Genomic DNA, 20,854 nt, shown 5'->3' with positions numbered 1-20,854 from the left:
TTCTATATGTAAGGTCCTTGATGTTCTCTGAATGTGGTTATTTTCTTGCAGACATTTCATTATCAAACTACTGCATTTCCCTGAAAATAAGACCCTCTCTTATTTTCTTTTGGGCCCCAAAAGCCAGGTCTTATTTTGGGGGGATGTCTTAACCACCTACCCTAGGACCATTACAGCCAGGCCTTGTTTTTGAGGTAGGTCATATTTTCTGGAAAACATGGTAGGTAACATCATCAGTGCTAGAAAAGGGTTTGCTCTCATTTTATATACTAGTGGCCTGCTTTCTCAGTGTTGGTGAGAGTGATCTTGGTTCCTTGATTAGGATGTTATTTGTTGTTAGCTTGATGTCAGAGTTTGGTAGTTCCTTGATTGAGAAATTGTTTTTTTTTCTTGATTGCTGGTCTAGTGTAAATCTTGGTGTTAATTTGTATCCATGTCTTGTGAAATTAAAGAATGTTCCTCATGTCTTCTGATTGCTGGTTGGTGTTCATATCTGTTTATCCCATATACTGGCTGTTACAGTCTTTACACTGTATGTTGTAGACGTCTTCTGTATTTTCTTCTAGGTTTTCTGGGTCTTTTGATTTTGCAGGGCTTTAGTTTGTTTTAGTGCTACAGTGATGCCATGAGGTTGTAATTGTTAGCTGTTCCTGAGATGTTTTTGATATATAGCAATATTATACTTTTCACAGCTTGTGTTGGTTGTGCTTCATTGGGTTGTGTGAGCAAAGTTGCATGGATATCCATTTTCTTGAAAGATGTTCTAGAATTGGTTGTATTCCTTTTTCTGATGGTCAGGGTTGTTGCAGGGTGTTTGTACTTGTTTAAATAGTATTCTTACATGTTTTTACACAACTTATCTTGTGGGAAGTTGGATTGTTATGTTGATAGTGGACCACTGAGTTAGTGTGGGTAGTTTTATGACAGACATGTGTTTCTAATTTACCATCATTGTCTCTGCTGATGAGGATATCCAGGGGAAGTAACATGTTATTGTTTTCTCTTTCTATTATGAATTGTATTCCTTTGAAGATGTTTTGTATGTGTTCTCTAGTTGATTCTTTTTTATGCCAAATGTATCATCCATACTTTGGATCTGTGAGAGTGTTATAGAATCTAGGCAATGTATTGTGGTCACTCTTATGAGTCCTGAAAGCAGTTGTGATAACCCAGGGTGGGATACAAAATAAACACAGGCACAAAAAAAGGTGAAGCCCCTTTAAATCTTTCAATTTGGCTTTAAAGCTCCAAATATCCTTGACTGGAGACAAAAAACTCGCCCACAAACAGTTGTAAAAAGGAGGACATGCCCTTCAAACTAAAAATACCTATAAATTATAACGAGAAAACATAACATAAACCACACTGAAGCAATTAAGGAAATCAGGCAAGATAAGGGTTTGAAGACGTCCACAGATATTGGAATACACACTGGGAAGGCCTGGAAAGATGCCAAACTCAGGTAAGAACGGGCAGACTAGAAATATTTTCATCCTTTGTTTCCAGCACTGGCTCATGCATAGTCCATCCTTTTAAATAGTTCTCACAGCTGCAGCCCATGAAGGGATCAAGGCCTTTCCTCTCCACCCCCGTAGACCACACCATTCACGTTTCTCCCTTATCCTCTCCTCCCTGCAGTCCTCCTCTGACTGCCCTTCCTCAGCCTCCTCCACAACCTCAGGAGCCACACTTCCACTCCCTGTTGGCTGTTCCTCCTCTCCCTTGAAGTAAGTCTCCAACAGCGACATGACAGCAGTGATTCAATGGGGGTTCTTGTGATTTGTTGATATATTTGTCCACCAAACTGAAAGTATGTGGTTAGGTAAAAGCTGATGATATCCATGATTCTGGTATCTGAATCTTGATATGTTTGGTTAGGGCAGATGTACTGTGTAGTAGAACTGTCATGGACTGTTTAGCACACATCTTGGAGAGTTTCCTGAGATTGGGCTCCAGCACAAGTCCAAAAGCTTGGAAGAATAAGCCTGTGGTCCCGATGACCAACTTAGATTGGATCCTATTTGACTATGGATGTAAAGAATGCTGTGACATTAAAAAAAGATCACAGTTTCATCTTCATTTATTGCCACATCTTTTATTCTTTGAAGGTATTACAGTGGGGAAGTGATGGAATATTTATTTCCCTCTATGAGTTTTCCAATCTTTCTGCCAACGCTTTAGCATTTTTGAGGGTTGGGGTCCCTGGTAACAATACAATTGAACAGAGAGGCATGTATAAATTGTGTGTTTTGGGTGGTCCATAAAAGCATGGGAGGACAGGTCCACCCTTGCTTTTCATCCACTGCTGATTCTTCTTAGTGAAAGATCTTGGTAAGGTCAATGAGAGCTCTCTTAACCTGTCCTCCCACACTTCTATGGGCACAAAAAAACCCACACAAACCAGACATACCTCTCCCTCCAATTGTATCTGTCCAATTGTATCATTGCCAGGTGAAGGAACTTCAGCAAGTTAGACTCTCTCAGACAGCTCTCAGAAGAATCAGGCAATGCCAAACCACTTCCACAAAACATTGCCAAGAAAGCCTGCAAATCCAGGCAGTCCAGATCAGTCCAGGCCATCACCAGCAGTCAACACCAACTTAAAGGGACACACATTCATTTAGGATTTCCGCCTATATGGCAGTTAAGACAACTGAAAATAATTTAAAAAGAAAAGGAAAACCTTAAAATCTCCATTAAAACTAACTCAAATTGAGCAGGTCTGGCCAGTAAAGAAGAGTGTGAGTTCTTCCCCAAAGAAGGAAAGAGTAAAGACTGAACAACATTCTGAGTTAATTTAATAGCTTGGGAGCAATATAAAAGGGGGAAATAAACAAACGTACAATTTCTAGATGTTTGAACATTTTGATGTTTTTCTGTTTTGTTTCTTTTGGAGTAATGATTATTCATTTTGTTGTTTATAATACAACCATATATAGTAAAATTATTGAAACAAATTACTCAATAGGGGAATTTCTAGGAGAACTAGAAATAGCATCTGCAGTGCATCTTTGTAAAGCTATCCTAGAGAAGTTTCACATTTTGCTTCCCAGTCTAATCCAGCCATGGTCAAACTTCCTAGTAGATTCAACTATAAATCTTGACTGCCCAGACATTTAGCAATCTGCTTACAGCGGAAGTTCACAGAGAAGACATGAGTAAATTGTGCTTTATTGTAGGCTCATAGTGTTCATTTAGTGTTAAATGCTGTATTTGCACAGAAAGTGTGCCTCCCTCCCCTGCAAAACACAGAAATCAAGCTCTTCATATATGTCTACTTCAGACTTTAAAGCCTTAGGCCTTCTGGCCCTTGTGAGTCAATGGGTGTGTGGTTGCTTTCTTTCTGACCTCAGGATAGAGGTCTATCTGCTCAATTTTCACATAAAAGTTTCATCCAGTTTGAGCCTTTACTACAGTCCTTTGGTTTCCTGGTTGCATCTGACCCAAATACAACTAGATCAACCCCTTTTTTGTTGCTTAGTATCAATCTCACACATATTTTTATTCACAAATCCATGCTACTCAATTTCTAGGTCAGTACATAAATTAAAAATTAAAAACTGTCAAACAATTAACTTCCACGTTATTTTCCATAACATGCAGAATATTCTTTAACATAGATTTTTCTTTAAATAATGTTTGTATTAGCAAAAAATATAATTGCAAAATGCAGAGAGTGATGAAATCTGAGTAATGATTGCATACAAGTCCTTTTTAAAAAACAAAATTCTGGCAAGCGTGAATTAGGTCAATTCATTTGATCAATACAGATCAAGTTAAATTATTCCCCATCTCTTCTTTAGATTTGTATTATTATTATTATTATTTTGCATTTTAGCAAAAATGACTAAGTAAGAAAGGAGAACATAACCATACCATAAATAACACTATTTTGACAATAAATGTATTTGCTCCTACATTTTTTAAAAATGAGGCTTCTGCAGCTCAGTAATAAAGCATCTGTATTTGCATTACAGTCACAAAGTCAAAAAAAGGTATCTCAAAAGTACACAGCTATTTCCAAAATGCTTTATTTTATATACGCTTGCTAAGAGGCTATTTGTAGGACTTCCACTGTTTCTCTCACCAGATCTTGGAGAGCACATATGCCAGGCACCATCTTGTTGGATCTACAAACTGTGCCTGCACTTTAAAAAGCAGTCTTCCATACATCTGGATTGTCCTGACCCTGTTACCCTTTCACCCCTGCAATTAGGATTATAGTATTAACCTTGGTCACCTAGAGATTTGTAGTGTGTTTATTGTTTTATCCTTGTATACTGCTTCATGTCACTGTTGTGAGATGGGAAGCCATTTAAATCATTTAAATAAACGAAGACATATTCTCATCATGTCTACAGTTTATGCCTATGATGTCTGGTTATATTTTCTTTTCCAGATGCCTCAGGAACAGTATGCCCAGAGAAGCACCATGCAGAGCTCAGAAGGACCACATGTATACAAAGTGGGGATTTATGGTTGGCGGAAGAGGTGCCTCTATTTTTTTGTGCTACTTCTAATGATTTTAATCCTGGTGAATCTTGCCATGACCATCTGGATTCTCAAAGTTATGAATTTCACAATTGTAAGTAGATGATATTTTGCTTGAAAAAAAACTTGTACATAACACATTTTTCTTCAGGCTTTACAGCTATAATACATCCAGTTGTATAAAGTCAGCCATTATATTACTTTGCTTAAAACTCAGCAGTTGGTTATAACTTGTTATAGCAATAGTGTTCTATCGCCAGAACAAAAGCAGACTCGAGACCGGAGTTGAATTCAGCTCTTTATTAACTGTCAGTAACTTCAACTAAAGCCAAGCCACGGCAGCCCTTTTTATAGCGGCTGCTCACGGCTCACAACCAATAGCCTTTATTTAAACTTCCCGCCACTTAGGTGGCCAGTCGGAACTGTGGACATCTACCAATCATCAGCGATGGTATCTGTCCAATAGGAATGCAGTATTACGAGTATGCAAACAAGTACACTACACCTCTCCCCTCTTGGTTTGGTCCAACGTTACGTGACGTAGTCGCATAAGTAGATGGGGCTTTTGTGGGTCCTAGTTGACCTGCGCAGTTCAGTCTCTGCGTTGACCTCAGTCGGTTCGGACAGGCTCGCCGTCTTCCCCGTTCTTCTCTCTGGAACATCCTGGAAGGATGATTCAGCCATGCCGCTCCCTCCATGTCTTGTTGGGTTGGTTGGATTGGTGCTGTTGCTTCTATCGGATGTGTTCGGGCAGGTAGAGTCAGCTCGGCTCCTTCTTTCCTGGTTCTCCTTCAGCTCTCTTTTTTTGAATTCGCCCAATGGTAAGTAGTTTTTATTTCTTTTTGGGTTTTCAGTTTCTGGTTGGTGGTTTGTTAATAGAGGGTTTTCCTTTCCTTTATTATTTAAAGGTTCCCCCCCCCTCTGGTTTTATTATTATTGTTTATTGGTTCTTGTGGATGTGTCTTTTCTATGTTCTGGGGTGTTGGGGTGTGTCGGTGTTGCATTCAATGTATTGAGACCGTAATTGATCAATGTGTGTTTTCCACAATCTGCCATCAGTTGTCTTTAGCTGGTAAAATCGGGGGCCTGTAATTTGTGTTATTGTGGCTGGTAGCCACAACGGTTCTCCGGTAAGATTTTTTGCATATAACAGGTCGCCTGGTATAAATGTGTGGTACTTACTGGAGGAGTCTGGTGGCTTTTCGGGTTTGTAGGTGGGGTGTAGTCTGTCCAAATATGAGCACAATTTTCTGCCCATTAAAAGTTCAGCTGGACTCTTGTTTGTTGATGTGCACGGCATTATATGTTGAATGGTGAGCATGGTGTTGATTTTGTCTTGCATGTCGCCTCCCTCAAGTTTTTCTAATGCTTCTTTCGTGTATCGAACCATGCGTTCCGCCCTTCCGTTCGCCGCTGGATTAGCTGGCGCTGTCAGAGCATGTCGTATTCCTTGTTCTGCGAGGAATTGTTCAAAAGCTAAAGCTGTGAACTGTGGGCCATTGTCCAATACTACTACATCTGGTAGACTATGAGTGGCGAAAAGTTTCTTAAGTTGTTTAGTGATGGCTTCAGTCATTGTTGAATTCATGATGCAGACCTCTAACCAGTTTGAGTAGGCATCAACGATGATTAAATTCCTGGCCACCAGATGTAGCTTCTGGCCAGGGACTTCATTTTTACCTGGTTCAGGCTGTTAACTGTATTCATTTGCTTCATTTTCACTGCAGATTTCTTTGCTGCCTCAGCTGCGGTCGCTTCAGCGATAGCTTCATTTGCGGTAACGTTGGGTTGATTTAGCAGCTTGCTCTGCAGTGTAGCGTCTCTCAACCCAAGGACTGTGCGATCCCTCATGGCTTCATCCATGTTGAGGAACTTGCATGCCCCTCCAATGTCCCTTAATGCTGCTACAAAGTCTCCAATACTCTTGCCTTCTTGTTGGTCCCGTTTATAAAATTCATGTCTTTGAATGAGGTTGGACACAACGGGCACGTAATGGTTTCTCAGCATTCGGTTCAGGTCTGGCCATGCCATCTGTTTGACATCGTTTGGTCTTGCTAATGCCTTTGCCATTTTAAAGATGGTCGGGCCGCAATGCGTCAGGAATACAGCTCTCTTCCTCTGATCAGTAATTCCTTGTAGTTTGTTGCTTTCTAAAAACATCAGGAACCTGTCAATATATGATTCCCAGTCTTCTTCGGCTGGGTTGAATGGTGTGGGTGGCGAGTTGTTGCCGGCCATCTCATTGATTTTTCGGCTGTCGTTGCCACGTGCTTACAGTCTGTTCCTTCAATCCCACCTTCGTTGCCAGTGTTCTATCGCCAGAACAAAAGCAGATTCGAGACCGGAGTTGAATTCAGCTCTTTATTAAATATCAGTAGCTTCAACTAAAGTTGAGCCGCGGCAGCCCTTTTTATAGCAGCTGCTCGCGGCTCGCAACCAATGGCATTTATTTAAACTTCCCGCTGCTTAGGCGGCCAATTGGAACTGTGGACATCCACCAATCGCCAGCGATAGTATCTGTCCAATAGGAATGCAGTATTACGAGTATGCAAACAAGTACACTACAAATAGCAGTTAGACTTATATACCACTTCAGAGTGCTTTACAACCTTCCCTAAGCAATTTACAGAGTCAACATATTGTCTCCAACTATCTAGGTCCTCATTTTACTGACCTCAGAAAGACGGAAGCATCAATCAACTTTGAGTTGGTCAGGATTGAATTCTTAGCAATGGGCAGAGTTTGCAATATTGCATTCTAAGCACTGTGCCACCATGGCTCTTACAATTTGATATACCAAGTCCTTTTGAAAGTTCTTTTAAAATCTTCTCCCTTTCATCTAAAGTATTAGCCACTGCACCCAGTTTTGTCATGCACCAACTTTATAAATGCCCCCCTCAAATCATTAATGATGAAAATATTGTACAGCACAAGATGCAAAGTCCTGTGGAATTCTAAATATTTCTCTCCAGATGAATGGGGGGGGGTGTTGATTGGTGAGCACTATTACAGTAGAATAATTCAGACAACTTTGGGTCCATTTAATGGTGAGATCATTTCGTCATATTTTAACATTTGAGTAAGGTAAATATCATGAGGCACACTGTCAAAGGCTTTCTTGAGGTATAAGTCCAGCTTAGGAAATAAACATTTCCCTAGATAGTTGATGACCTTTGAAATACTTGTTTGTAAGAAAATGGTAAGTTTTCATACTTTACATTATTTTCAGTCCTAGTTGTCAGTATAATAAAATGTACAGTTATCTATCTTCCTTGCTGGAGAGGAAAATTGCCAAATTTGTCTATACAGCAAACCTTATCACAGAGAAGGAGGTTAGTATAATTAGTATAATTCCTAAAAATGAACACTGTCCTACACTGTTATAACATGAATGACCTAAAGATTGGTGGATATATAATGAAAGAGAAATCCATTGGGGCAGTGTGATTTGCTTTTGTTATGTATTTAAGACTGAAAAACAGTCTTCACTATTCCTTGAGAAGAAGAAAAAATAACAATAACAATAATAATCATTGTTCTTGGGGGGGAAGATGACTAAAAAACAAATCCTATGACAAATCTGTAAAGAACATTTTCATTCAATGTCTAAAATGCAAGTGTGTGTTTCTTTTTAATTTTGTAGAAGACCTTCATGTGAACAATCATGTTACTTCCTTTTTCTTTCCATTTTCTATCCGAGTTCTAATGAACCCCATATCAGGACAGTTATCTTGTTGCAAATGACTAGGAGATAGTATCAATTGTAAATTTATTTTATCTTTACTCGAGAGGTAAAATCATTTTAAATCACTGTGGTGATAAGGAAAGACAACATGGGAGACCTGGCTTATTCCAAATTGTATTTTTGGAATTAGTGCATACAAACAGTAAATTAAATGTCCCCACCCTTGAAAGCTAGATTCTTCTGAGTTTTCCAGATGTACATATTTTGAGGTTATCATCATACTGCTGTACAGGATCCAATTCTTAGTTTATGTGTACAACATTCACTTCTATTATAAAACTGTTACATTCTCCTTGGTCATTCCAATCTTCATAACCCAGTAAATCTGTCAATTGCAAGATGCCTAGCAAGTCATCTGTTGAGGTGTATCCATGAAGTCATTTGTAATGCCTCGTACAATGAAACATATGCAGTGTTGTAAAGTTGCAAAAGGTTACATTTTAACTGAGAAAAAAAATTATCCAAGGAATAGATTATATATACCTTTAATCATGTCAAGGATCAATATAGATCAATATAGAAGATCAATATAGAATGAAATAACCAACTGTTTAAAAGTAAAAGAGGAGGAGAAGGACCAGATATAAAGCACAATATAGTGCAGAATATTCTCACTTCTGTTACTAGCTACATCTATATCTATAGAATGCTATTTGTCTAAAACTAAGGAATATAACTAAAATTCTAAGATTGACGTTAAAAAATTATTTGTTTGTTTGTTCATTTGTTTGTTTAATTATTGAAGTTCAAACCTTAGCCAGAGTTATATTATACTGAGTGATGGGCAATAGTTAACTTAGATCTTATCATACTAGCAGTATACCAGAATTCTGCAACATCAGAGAAGCAGAAGTTATATACTGAAAATATCAGAATGACTTGAACATTTTTCCAAGTGAGGGAAAATAAAACAGATTCTAATATCTGTATAAAAGCAACAGTCCAGTGTCCCTTTGTTTTCTTTCCTACATCAAAATAATTACCTTTCCCTAATTGCTTGAAATGTGCTAGATCGATTGTGGGGCATAAAAATTAAACCACCAGGGAGGAAATGAGACACTTAAGGACCAAAAGTTTTTTAAAATGCCTCCAATGTATGCACACAACTCTTACATGGTCTAGTGAAATGAGGGCCTGCCTTAGAAATAATGGTCTGAGTATGGACAAAATTGAGTAGAACTCCAGAACTTTTGTGCTATTGGGTTTATGACAATGGTTTGGCTGCTTTAAACATGTACTGTATATCATTAACCAGTTTGGCATGGTAGCATTATAAGTTGCTGATTCAGATTCCAACCGATCTAGTTTTGCATTTTCTAGATCTCCTCAGACTTGACAAAACACATTTACAACTATGATTTGGCATATGTCACAGTTGCAACTATGTAGGCTATCATCTGTCAAGCCAGACAGAGCACTGTTTGCACTTCTGTCTAAGAACCTTTTAATTGGGGACTGAAACTTTCCATTGAAAGACACAGTTTGCAGCTGAGTTATATACTACTCTTGCATGAGACCTTCTGCTAAGTCTGGCTCTTTTTTGATTGGTGAGCTCTGAAAACTGTAGTATCATTGGCAGTATTGCGGTTAGGTTCCAGAAATATTTGCTCATAATTGTAAAACGCATCAAATTGTAATGTTGTACCCTTTTGGAGTGGTTTCAGATATTATTTTTTTTAATAATAAAAAAAGAGATATCCCAAAGCCCAAGAAAAAGGTTACATAAAGTTCAAAGTAAAATAGGTAAACATTATCTGTTTGAGGGTTCTTGGTGCTCTCTGAGCTTACTTGTTTTCTTGCAGATGTTTCAATACCCTAACTAGGTAACATCATCAGTGCTGTTAAGGAGTGCTGTTTGCTGTAAGTTTGTATTTTCGTGTCTTGCCTGTCTGTGTGGGTTTATATGTTTATGTGACATACTGTATGATTTCTTCTCATTCTGTATGCTCGGTTCAAAATTTACAGTATGAAAAATTGAAATTACTTACCATTAGTTGCCTTTTAACTTCTAAAATAACTTCTTGTGTAGGCCTATTGTAAGCTTTTATTGCACTCTTGAGCTTTTCCCAGCAAAACGTTTGTTGTACTCATTAAAATACCATGAGCATTTACTGGGTATAATGAGCACTCATTGCAATTTAATGAGTGGCCCTGCTAGCCTGTGGGTGCTAAACTCATACAGGTTTTGGCGAGTAGCCTTAGGGATAACAGAGGAAAGCTAAGATGGCTATATTCACAAGCATGTGCAACCTCACCCTCACCTAGAGTAGTTCCCACCCATTAATGTCCAGCTTGCCATTCTTCAAGGACATTCTTCAAGTTTGATCTATTCCTGGGACAAAGCTGCTGACATTACTCCCTTGTCATACAATGTTGGTATACATCTTTGGAATTGGAGAGGGCTTCAATTATGAATTATTGAATGTACAATTTTGACTAATGGATGGCACAATTTACAGAAGAACATTGGGGAAAGCATATAGGAGTGTCCATGACCTTTATATTAAATCATAGCTTTTTGGAATGCAGTGTTCTGCTCCTACCACTTATTTTGATTAGTTTTTGTTTTTCAAGCTTGTCATAGTGACTTCAGAATGGAATTAATAAAGGAGAATATTTGTAGCTCAGGGTTGAAATGAGAGGTCCTTGGTGCTCTCTAAGCTTGGTTGCTTTCTCTCAGATGTTTTATTATTCAAACTAGGTAGCATCATCAGTGCTAATAAAGAGTGGGGCTTGCTCTCAATTTATTCTAGCAGCTTGCCTTGGGTGGTCTTAGAAGTTCTTTGATTAGGCTGTTTATTGTTCACTTTGATTGGGGTATTGTTTACTTGTTTATTGGACTGATGTTAATCTATGCACATTTGGATGTTTATTACTGGTGAAGAGGTTGTTTTGGGTTTGTTGTTTCCTTTTTGGTTTGTTGATTGTCTCTTTTGCACAGTATGTAGATATTGTTTATGTCTATGTGTCAATTGATGGCTAATTTGCCAGAGTGCCAAGATTCTAGAAATTCTCTAGCTTTTTTTTTTTTTTAAATTTTTTTTGAAGAACATATTTTAAATAAATACATCCACTTCATTTCCATATAATTCTTCAACTACTTTTAAAACATCGGCCATGTTTTAACTGCGGTCTGATTCAAAAGGCTATTCTTGCTCTACATGAGCTAATTCTCACACTTTCTTTGGCAATGTATTTTCCTCTAGTGAAAGGAGAGTATTCAGGAAATATGAAGAGTAACAGATGGCAGAGAATAGGGAAGTGAGCAATGCAAGCACACATATAGTGTTATACGTGTGTTGCTTGAAGCCAAGGAGGAAAAACTGTGGAGTCTTCCCTCAACTGCTGTTTACCATCTTTTACAAAGTGATAATTTCTCATCCCCATAGAAAAGAGGTGTTAAGGAAGTAAATAGGTGAAATAAAGATTCTGCTATTGGCTAAGGCGTAACTATCTATGGCAAGGTTTGGCTTCTCAAAGTTTGATCAATAGCTACAATATCAATCTTCCTGAAGAGAGCCAATGTTGACAAACTGCAGCACTATGGATGTTTCCTGAAGTGTATTGGCTTTATCTTATCAATAGATCAGGCCAAAAGTTTTCTGAACAAGGAACTCCATATTCAAAAAAAGTTGAGCTGAGATGTCATAAGAATCACTTTAAACCTTATCACTTAGATGCTTTGAGCATCTCACCGTTCAAAAAATCGGCAGGGGTTTTATGCTAATACAATTTGATATCTTGCCATCAGCAGTTCTTGAGGATAGATTCAGAAAGCTCATTTGCAGAAAAAAATATGGTATGGGTCTTGTTACCCGTGACTTATACCCTATTTTACTGTGACTAGTAGATAAGTTCCACGAGTATCACCTAATATCAGACAAAAACCCAACAGCAGTGTTTATCGTAATCACATTTGTGCTGATATGCCATAGGTTGCTATCATTATTAACAGCAGACTAAGCCATTGGAATACACTTTGCTGATAAGTATAATAGGTTCAGTGTAACATTTTGGGCATTTCGTGTTACTATTCAGTATCTCTACATAGACACCGATATGTGCAATTATATACTGTACATATACTATTTCAGTAATGCTAGTGACCCCAATAAAAGGTGGATGATAATTTCTGTATAAAAATCCCAGATATGGGATTAAATACTTTATAAAATGAATGCTAATTTGCACTATTTAAATGCCAACTATTATCATTACCTTGCTTTATTTTGAAGATAATTTTTAATTGGTTAGGAAAAGTTATTTTTAATATACTTATTCTCTCTTGTGGGCAAGCTACCTATTTCATTATAGTTTTGTAAGGACCATCATGGGATAATGCAGTAGGAAAGATGTATTAGACACTAAATATTTAAAGTAATGGGCTTTGTTTTAATTACTTTTTGATTAAAAGTCTTTCTAAATAAAATCTAATCACCTAGCAGTATTCCTTGTTAACTGTTTCTCCTGGGCCATGTTAAGCATAAACCAGTTTTTGCTCTAAATAGCTAATAATACTAAAGTCTAGTCAAAGGGGACCCTAGTTGAGACTGAAAGTTCTGCTTCTTTTTTTTAATAGACAGAATGAATTGGCTAGTCATTATTAACTTATGAACATGCACTGAAACATGAACCACCATACCTGCATCACTTTGTAATCAAGTGTTCAGGCAATTTTCTTCTTTCTTTAAGAAACAATTTTGTAGGTTTATAGAAGTAGAGACCGTCACCGGAACGTGTCATGAAAAAGCAACCTGAAACACTTGTGAAAAGTCTCAAGAGCAATTTTATTGTTAATCAACTCTGTTACAAGAATTTTGCCACACTCACTTCATTCTCTTGGGAAGGGTAAGATAAGGTGTCAAGGATTCAGGAGATCAAGGAGATCAGGTCTGTGCTACTTCCTGCAATGCAAAGAGTCCAGATTGGGCTCCTCTTGACACCTCCCTCAGATAGATAGATAGATAGACAGACAGACAGACAGACAGACAGACAGATAGACAGACAGACAGACAGACAGAGGGGAGAGAGAGAGAGAGATGATAGGTAGATATAGATACAGATATAGATAGGTAAAGATAAAAATAAAAGTAAAGGTAAAAGTATATTTGAAATCCATAAACTTGTTCCATGAACTGCATGTAGATATGTAGGTGATTAAAAAGTTGAACATAATCTCTAGAATTTATGCATCTGCTATTTATCTATCTGTCATCCATCTATCAAATTTATATAGCCATCCATCTAGTATGCCTGCATAGACCCAATAAGGATGAAACTAGTGTTTTAGGGCCTTCTCAGTGGCTAATATAACTTCTAAAGATATTTAAGTCTCATGAGATCCCCCTCAACAAAAATTTCCCAAGCAGAAAACAAATAAGGCATATCAGCCTTATTTCTGTGAGCTTGAACTTTTAGAACAGGGTGGCAAGAATGATTTAATAGTTATAATGGAGATCTTCTGGGGTGCCTCTCATGACAGCTGTGTAGGATCTGAAGAATACAATGTGTTAAAAATAAACAGAATAAATAGAAAGAGAAGAGGTGTGAAATACTTTAAATTTATTTTTTACCTACATACATACCCATTATTCTACTCCTTTTTGTGCTAAAAGAGCTCAGAAAGAAAGTAAGATATAGTAAGCCAAGGAAATTAAAGGTAGCAGATAAGAAAAGTGAAGCAAAAGCTTATACCTAACCATGTACTTACTATATCTCTGTCTTTCTATTGTTGCAAACATTCATGTAACAATTCATACACTGAGTATGCTTTACACTGGAATAAAGGAAGTCTTCATATAGACCTAACAGCTGTTTATATCTGAACAGTTGTTGTGCAGAAGAGGAGGCCAATTGTTCAGAATTATTCTGAAACATAGGATAAGAACCAATGGGCTAAAATTTACAGAAAGGATATTTCACTTGGAGATGGGACAAACTTATTCAATAATAGGATAGACTTCATAGGCAGGAGGTGGAGTGGAGCTTCCTTCACAAAAGTGTTTAAACAGATGCTGGTGACTATCTGTCAAATATCTATAGCAGCAAATTCTTATAGCTTTTTTCCCCAAATTTTCAGTCTAAGGTGCTTTTGTGCTTCTTCTAACATATCCAAGTGTTATTTCCATTTAACTAAGTTAGCAGAAATAGGCTCTTATTTATGTAGCTCTTTATATTTTTTAACCATCATTCATTCCTTCAACATACCATATAGCACTCACTCCGTTTCTACCTGCATTTGTATCTCTTAATATTCCTCAATTTCCACCTCTAGAAAACATTCTATCAAGATATATATTACAATTGTTTCATTGATTTTCTTTGCCAGTATGTTCATTTTTAGATCCAAATTCTTTGTTGCGTTGTATTAAGCTATCGGATATTCACTGCAAACCATGTTAATCTTGATCAGCTATACTCCAAAGAAAATGTCCTTAATCAACAAACCACTTTTATCAACATGTATACACATATATATAAAAGTATTAAATAACAAAGGGGCATCACATTTTGGTATTTTTTATCCCTGCTCCATATTAAACCATTGGTTAAGCATTTATTTTTATTTCTATCGCATACCTTTCTTACTATTCTCAATAATCATCTTTCACCTCTGCACTTCTGCAAAAGCTTCAGTAATTCAAGGCCATTTGCTTTGAATTTTGCATTTTTCCATAATTGAACCTACACTTTTATTTGCCATGTGTATGAGATCCACAATTAAAAATCTAATCAAAAAGCCATGTGAAATTTTAGGCTTCATAAACAGATGTTTTCCAAATATACAAAATAATAGTTCCTCCACATTTTTTTCCAGTTCCCACTTTAAATATCATGTGCAGATTTTGCCAACTTTTAGAAATATTCTTGCAAACTGGAACAGGCTTAGAAAATAGCAGTGGGGATATTCAAAAGGGTAGGTTCTATAATGAGAGACTGAGGAATCAGGAAAGATTTAGCCTGAGAAAGAAAAGATTGAGTTGGGAGGTGAATTACGGCAACCTTACAATGGAATTGATTCCCAGACAAATAATTGGCATCTCTTACTACATATTCTCTGGAATAAATCAGGCACCATCTGCCAAGAATTGCTTTGATTTGAATTTCTGCATTGACTGGACTTGTAAAATGATCACTTCTAACTCAAATATTCTATGAATTTAAGGTGATCAGGTGATCCAGAAAAGACATTCCACTATTATTTATTGTATTCAATAGTATCCCAGTATCTATCTATCTATCTATCTATCTATCTATCTATCTATCTATCTATCTATCTATCTATTTAGCGCTGCAACATTCTGTACATTTGAAAATGTTCCTCATTACATTTGGGAAAAATAGAATACATAAAAATAGTAATTTTACATGTTAAATTGCTGTACAATATGCAGCAATCTGATATTAAGGTTATCTTTTATTTTAAGTCCTTATTAGTATAGGAAACTACAATTAAATGTTTATTAAGCATTGCATCCTTAATTCTTTTAACAGTCCTTAACTGTATATCATGTTGAACTTGTCCTTTTCCCTTTCTTTTCTTACTGTATCTCTTAGTAATTTAAAACAATAGAATTTTCCATGTTAACTAATTACTGTTTCCCAAATTAATTTCCACTCACTGGCTACTCTGATAGAATTTTCAAATGGTCACCAATAATCCTTCATGTATTTTATCCTACCCCATAATAATATCAATCTTCTGAATATTAGAACAAAAGAAAACTTCCTCTAAACCTCAGAAGCATGCCTTTTGGATATTTAAGTTATTTCAGTGTGCGTGTGTGTGTGTGTGTGTGAGAGAGAGAGAGAGAGAGAGAGACAGAGAGAGACAGAGAGAGACATATACACATATACGTACATACATTTAAATAAGCACAGCATTATATATTGCTTATTTAAATGTAAACATGAATTAAGTTATACTTTAAGGCAGGGGTGTCACACTCACATCGTCACGGCATCATCACATATTTTTACTTGAAGTCAAAAGAGTCATCAAACTATATGTACCATTAGCAACTCCCAAAACCAGAAAAAACAAATTACCCATAACAATAAGGAAGCGTCAATCCAAAAATAAATCACTTTGGCGGAAAAACAAATCTGGTCACATTGCCAACTTCAAAAGCCAATACAAAAATTTATGCCACCAGATAAAAACATATATGCCACCACATTAAACAAGAAGAAAACATTCTATGCACCAATTCCACCCGCATTTCCTACAATTTTGTAAACAACAAACTAAAAGACTCAAGGTCCATCCCACCCCTGAAGGTACCTAATGGTAAAGACTGCAATGATGACACCATTAAAGCCAACCTCTTTAACATATTCTTTGGCTCAGTATTTCTAAACAGCAATGGATCATGCCCAGTATTTCCTAGTCGAACCACAGACAACTACAATGATCTAATACATATCGATTTTATAGAAGACAATGTTGAAAAAACACTATGCAATCTAAAACCATCTCTATCTATTGGACCAGACAGAAAATGTGCCTACTTCTTAAAAAAAGTTATCCAATGCTATAGCCAAACCTCTAAGCGTAATGTTTGAAAAATCTTTCAGGACCAAACCTATGGTCACTAGCCACGGTCATCCCCATCTTCAAAAAGGGACACCCCAGCCTAGTTGAAAATTACATACCAATGTCTTTATGCTGCATCACCTGTAAAGTCATGGAATCAATTATTAACCAATCCATCATCCTCCACTTAGAAACAAACAACCTACTCTCCAATAAACAATTTGGTTTCAGGAAAAAACTATCCTGTAATCTGCAACTCTTACACTGCAAAAACACATGGAGTACACAACTCAATCAGGGCAAAGCAATAGATGCAATCTACATAGGCTTCTGTAAAGCCTTTGATTCAGTGGTACATGACAAACTACTAAAACTAAAATCTTATGGTATCTCTGGACACCTGCATAACTGGATAGAAACATTCCTGTCAAATAGACAACAAATGGTCAATATTGGGAGCGTCCTATCAAATTCTGTACCTGTCAACAGTTGTGTCCCCCAAGGCAGTGTTCTAGGACCAACTCTTTTCATACTCTACATAAATGACCTCTGTGATCATATTAAGAGCAACTGCGTTCTCTTTGCTGATGATGTAAAGCTATTCAACACCACAAACAATACTGCTACCCTTCAAAAAGACCTTGACTATGTATCAGAATGGTCAAACAAATGGCAACTTCAAATCTCAACAAATAAATGCTCTGTGTTACATATTGGCAAAAAAAATCAGAAAATAAAATACAAGCTGAATAGTCAAGACGATCCAAACTCTGTCAAGGATCTTGGAGTCCTCATCTCTAATGATCTGAGTGCTAGAGCCCACTGTAACTACATAGACAAAAACGTGTTAAGAGTTGTTAACCTAATCTTATGTAGCGTTTTCTCTGGTAATATTACACTAATAATTAGAGCATACAAAACATTTGCTAAACCAATACTCAAATACAGCTCATCAATCTGGAACCCACATTACGTATCTGATATTAACACAGTTAAGAAAGTCCAGAAATATTTCACAAGAAGAGTTCTCTACTCCTCTACTCGTTGCAGAATACCTTATGCCACCAGACTTGAAATTCTAGACCTAGAAAACCTACAACTACGCCACCTTCGGTCCGATCTAAGTATAGTATATAAAATCATACATTGCAATGACTTACCTGTCAATGAATACTTCAGCTTCAACCATAACAATAAAAGACCAAACTATAGATACAAACTCAAGGTTAATCACACCTAACTTGATTGCAAGAAATAAGACTTCTGCAATAGAGTGGTCAATGTCTGGAATACTCTACCTAACTCTGTGGTTTCTTCCCCAAACCCCAATAACTTTAACCTTAGACTGTCTACTGTTGACCTCACCCTTTTCCTAAGAGGTCTGTAGGGGGCATGCATAAGCGCACCAACGTGCCTACAGTCCCTGTCCTATTGTTTCCTTTATTTTTTTTTATTTTTCTTATATGTATCCATGTATTCATAACTATGTTTTTACTTATACCTATTATCTTGTAAGCAATTGACAAAAATAAATAAATAATAAATAAAATGTATTGTGACTTTTTCCCCCTTTGCTAAACCGAGTTGGACATGGCCAGCACATAACGCATCTAGCCTGTGGGCCACAAATTTGACAGCCCTGCTTTAAGGCAATCTGAACCAGTACATAGCCTTTTGTATATTGCCCTGTGTGGAGAGTTATATACTTGAAAAGGCATGTATCTGTGGTACAAAAATTAGATTTTCTTTAATGTATGTACTGCCTACCAACCTATTCACAGTACAAGGGTAACTGTAGAATAAAAAATTAAAAAGGCAAAAGATAAAATTATAGCCTTTTGTTCCATAATATTCAGAGTCAGACTTACTATTGGGGAAATGAGAAATAAACATTTGAATACCTAGTCCAAAAAGTTTTTATTTATTTATTTATTTATGAAACTTTATGTAACTAATCCATTCACTGTTAGTGACCACATAGCCACTTTATACGGTTTTGTTGTTTTTACTTGTTGTATTGGCTTACTGATTGATATTGTTTTTAATAATTTGTGAGCTGCCCAAAGTCTTCTGTGTAGATTGACAGATATATAAATTGAATTAATAAATAGAGAAAGTATATATTACATGACTAGAGCTTGGGTTCGGATAGTTATTCTTGGTCTAAAACTCTGTTTTATTGCCCATGCAGCCAAATGAAAAGCATCCTAAAGTGAATGACTGCTCTCAACATAAAGGAAGTTTTCCCCCGCTCCTTTTGCCTATGGAATATGTAATGTTCTTGCAAGGAATTGTGTGTGTGTGTGTGTGTGTGTGTGTGTGTGTGTGTGTGTAAATATATAGATAAAATAGATGTATCAAACAATGAGTGCTACTCTCTGTGTGTATACATGTGTTTGTGTGTGCGTAAGTATACACACATACATACACAGGTAGCATAGTGTTGATTGTTGCTAGGACAGTAGAAGAAAAGAGTACGTCAGTTTTCATTGTGTCCTTTGAAGCTTTTCTTAAGCACCCCACCATTGCTACGTAAATATGGAAAAAGTGCTTGTGTTGTAACTGACATAAAATGAATTTTGAAAAATGAATTTCCTAGACATAGCAACTTGTAAGAGTTGTTCTGAGAGGCTGACAAAAAGTCTGTCTTTTAAGAGAAAAATGTACAGTATCCCATGGCAACCATTGTCCAGTGAATCTTAGAGAGAACATAAATGGCTACTGTAGGTAAGCAAAATGTTACAGTAGGCAGAAACAAAGGGACACAGTAGGTAGCTCTTGATTCTCCCCATCTTCTCTTGAAAGACCTTTTCAGTACCTATTGCAAGGTATTTCTGTACATAAACGTAAATGTCTCCTTGAGTGAAACTTTCCAAAATCCATGTGATGTTCACAGCAGCATTATAAAAATGGTTTGTGAGTGTCTACTTCTCAGAAATTTCTCCCACTTTAGCCAGCAATAGATTCTCAAGGTCATCCCAATTTCCCATGTACAGTCAAAACTCCAAAAGAGGAGGATTCTGCTTAGTATCTAAGATCAGCAATTGTTGGTTATCTGCTGAGGCATTACAGTTACAAACCATTAGACCATGATTCTGGCTCTTTCTAATGCTTTTCATGGCTTATTGTGTACAATGATTTTCAGGACTTTTTTAAAAAAAGCTTGCTAAGTATTTTTTTAGCAAAGAAATTTACATTATTAATTTTTCTGAGAGGCATTTATCATTGCAGGAGTTAGACTTGTTCTATGCAGGAATGGAGGAATTGAGAATACTAGGGAGTAGACTTGGTTGTCAAGGACATGTAGAAAGTGGATTATACTACAGTATGGATATTTGTATAGTATTTCCTTAGGGCATCCTGCATGGGGTAGAGCCTTCTATTTAACATGCAGCTATTTTCTCAGCTGGATTTTTTTCCCTTGTAATCTATAGTGCTGACCAAAGGCAAAAAAACAAAACTTGGGATCTCATTCTTTCTGAACAAGATGGTTCTTTTGATCACTTTCCACTCCCTACTATGCTGTGCCATGCTTCTTTGGAGAAGAGAATATTATGGTAGAAGTAGAAAAAGCCAAAACCTGACAAGGTTGGACAGAAATTGATGAGAGAAATAATACAGGGAGATATCCATTATAGAAAAATCAGATTTTATGACTTGGTGGTCTCTGTACAGATTTCCTTGTAAGATCTATACTGCACAGACTACTATGAAGACACCTGTGTTGGTCATATTTCTTACCATCTACAGCAGTGGTGGACTGCAATTGGTTTAACAACCAGTTCTGTGAGAGAGCACTTTCAAGCTCTAAGCTTACCTTCTAGGGTAGCCCTGGTAAGTAAAATAGCTGAGGTGCGGGAATCCACTGTTCTGCACGAATCAGCTGAGCTGAAAAACATGGAAATATAGGACAGGATAGGGCAGGCAGGCTGATCATTGGAGCTACCAGTTCGGGGTTCAGTAGAACCAGTCCGAATTGGCAGCATCCCACCACTGATCTACAGTTATCAGATTGAGAAAGATTCTTTCAGAGTAACACAGGGAACCACAAAGCTTGATGCCCTTTCCTTCAAGATAGAGTT

At 36.9% G+C, this 20,854-nt stretch overlaps 1 protein-coding gene across 4 annotated transcripts in view; it reads left to right on the top strand.

The window, feature by feature from the left end:
• SGCD (sarcoglycan delta) overlaps positions 1-20,854 on the top strand; it is a 322,572-nt gene that overhangs the window by 124,100 nt on the left and 177,618 nt on the right. For all 4 annotated transcript variants that reach the window (XM_026696668.2, XM_087924232.1, XM_087924230.1 and 1 more), the window contains one exon: positions 4,400-4,585. In XM_026696668.2, coding sequence (XP_026552453.1) covers positions 4,400-4,585 — 186 coding nt within the window. The remainder of the gene's footprint in view (positions 1-4,399; positions 4,586-20,854) is intronic.

The sequence above is a fragment of the Pseudonaja textilis genome, chromosome 2 (assembly GCF_049901715.1).
Source record: "Pseudonaja textilis isolate UNSWEBS1 chromosome 2, rPseTex1.2, whole genome shotgun sequence".
In the NCBI taxonomy this organism is placed as follows: domain Eukaryota; kingdom Metazoa; phylum Chordata; class Lepidosauria; order Squamata; family Elapidae; genus Pseudonaja; species Pseudonaja textilis.
The sequence above is the reverse complement of the archived record's forward strand: the minus strand, read 5'-3'. Positions and strand labels throughout refer to the sequence as shown.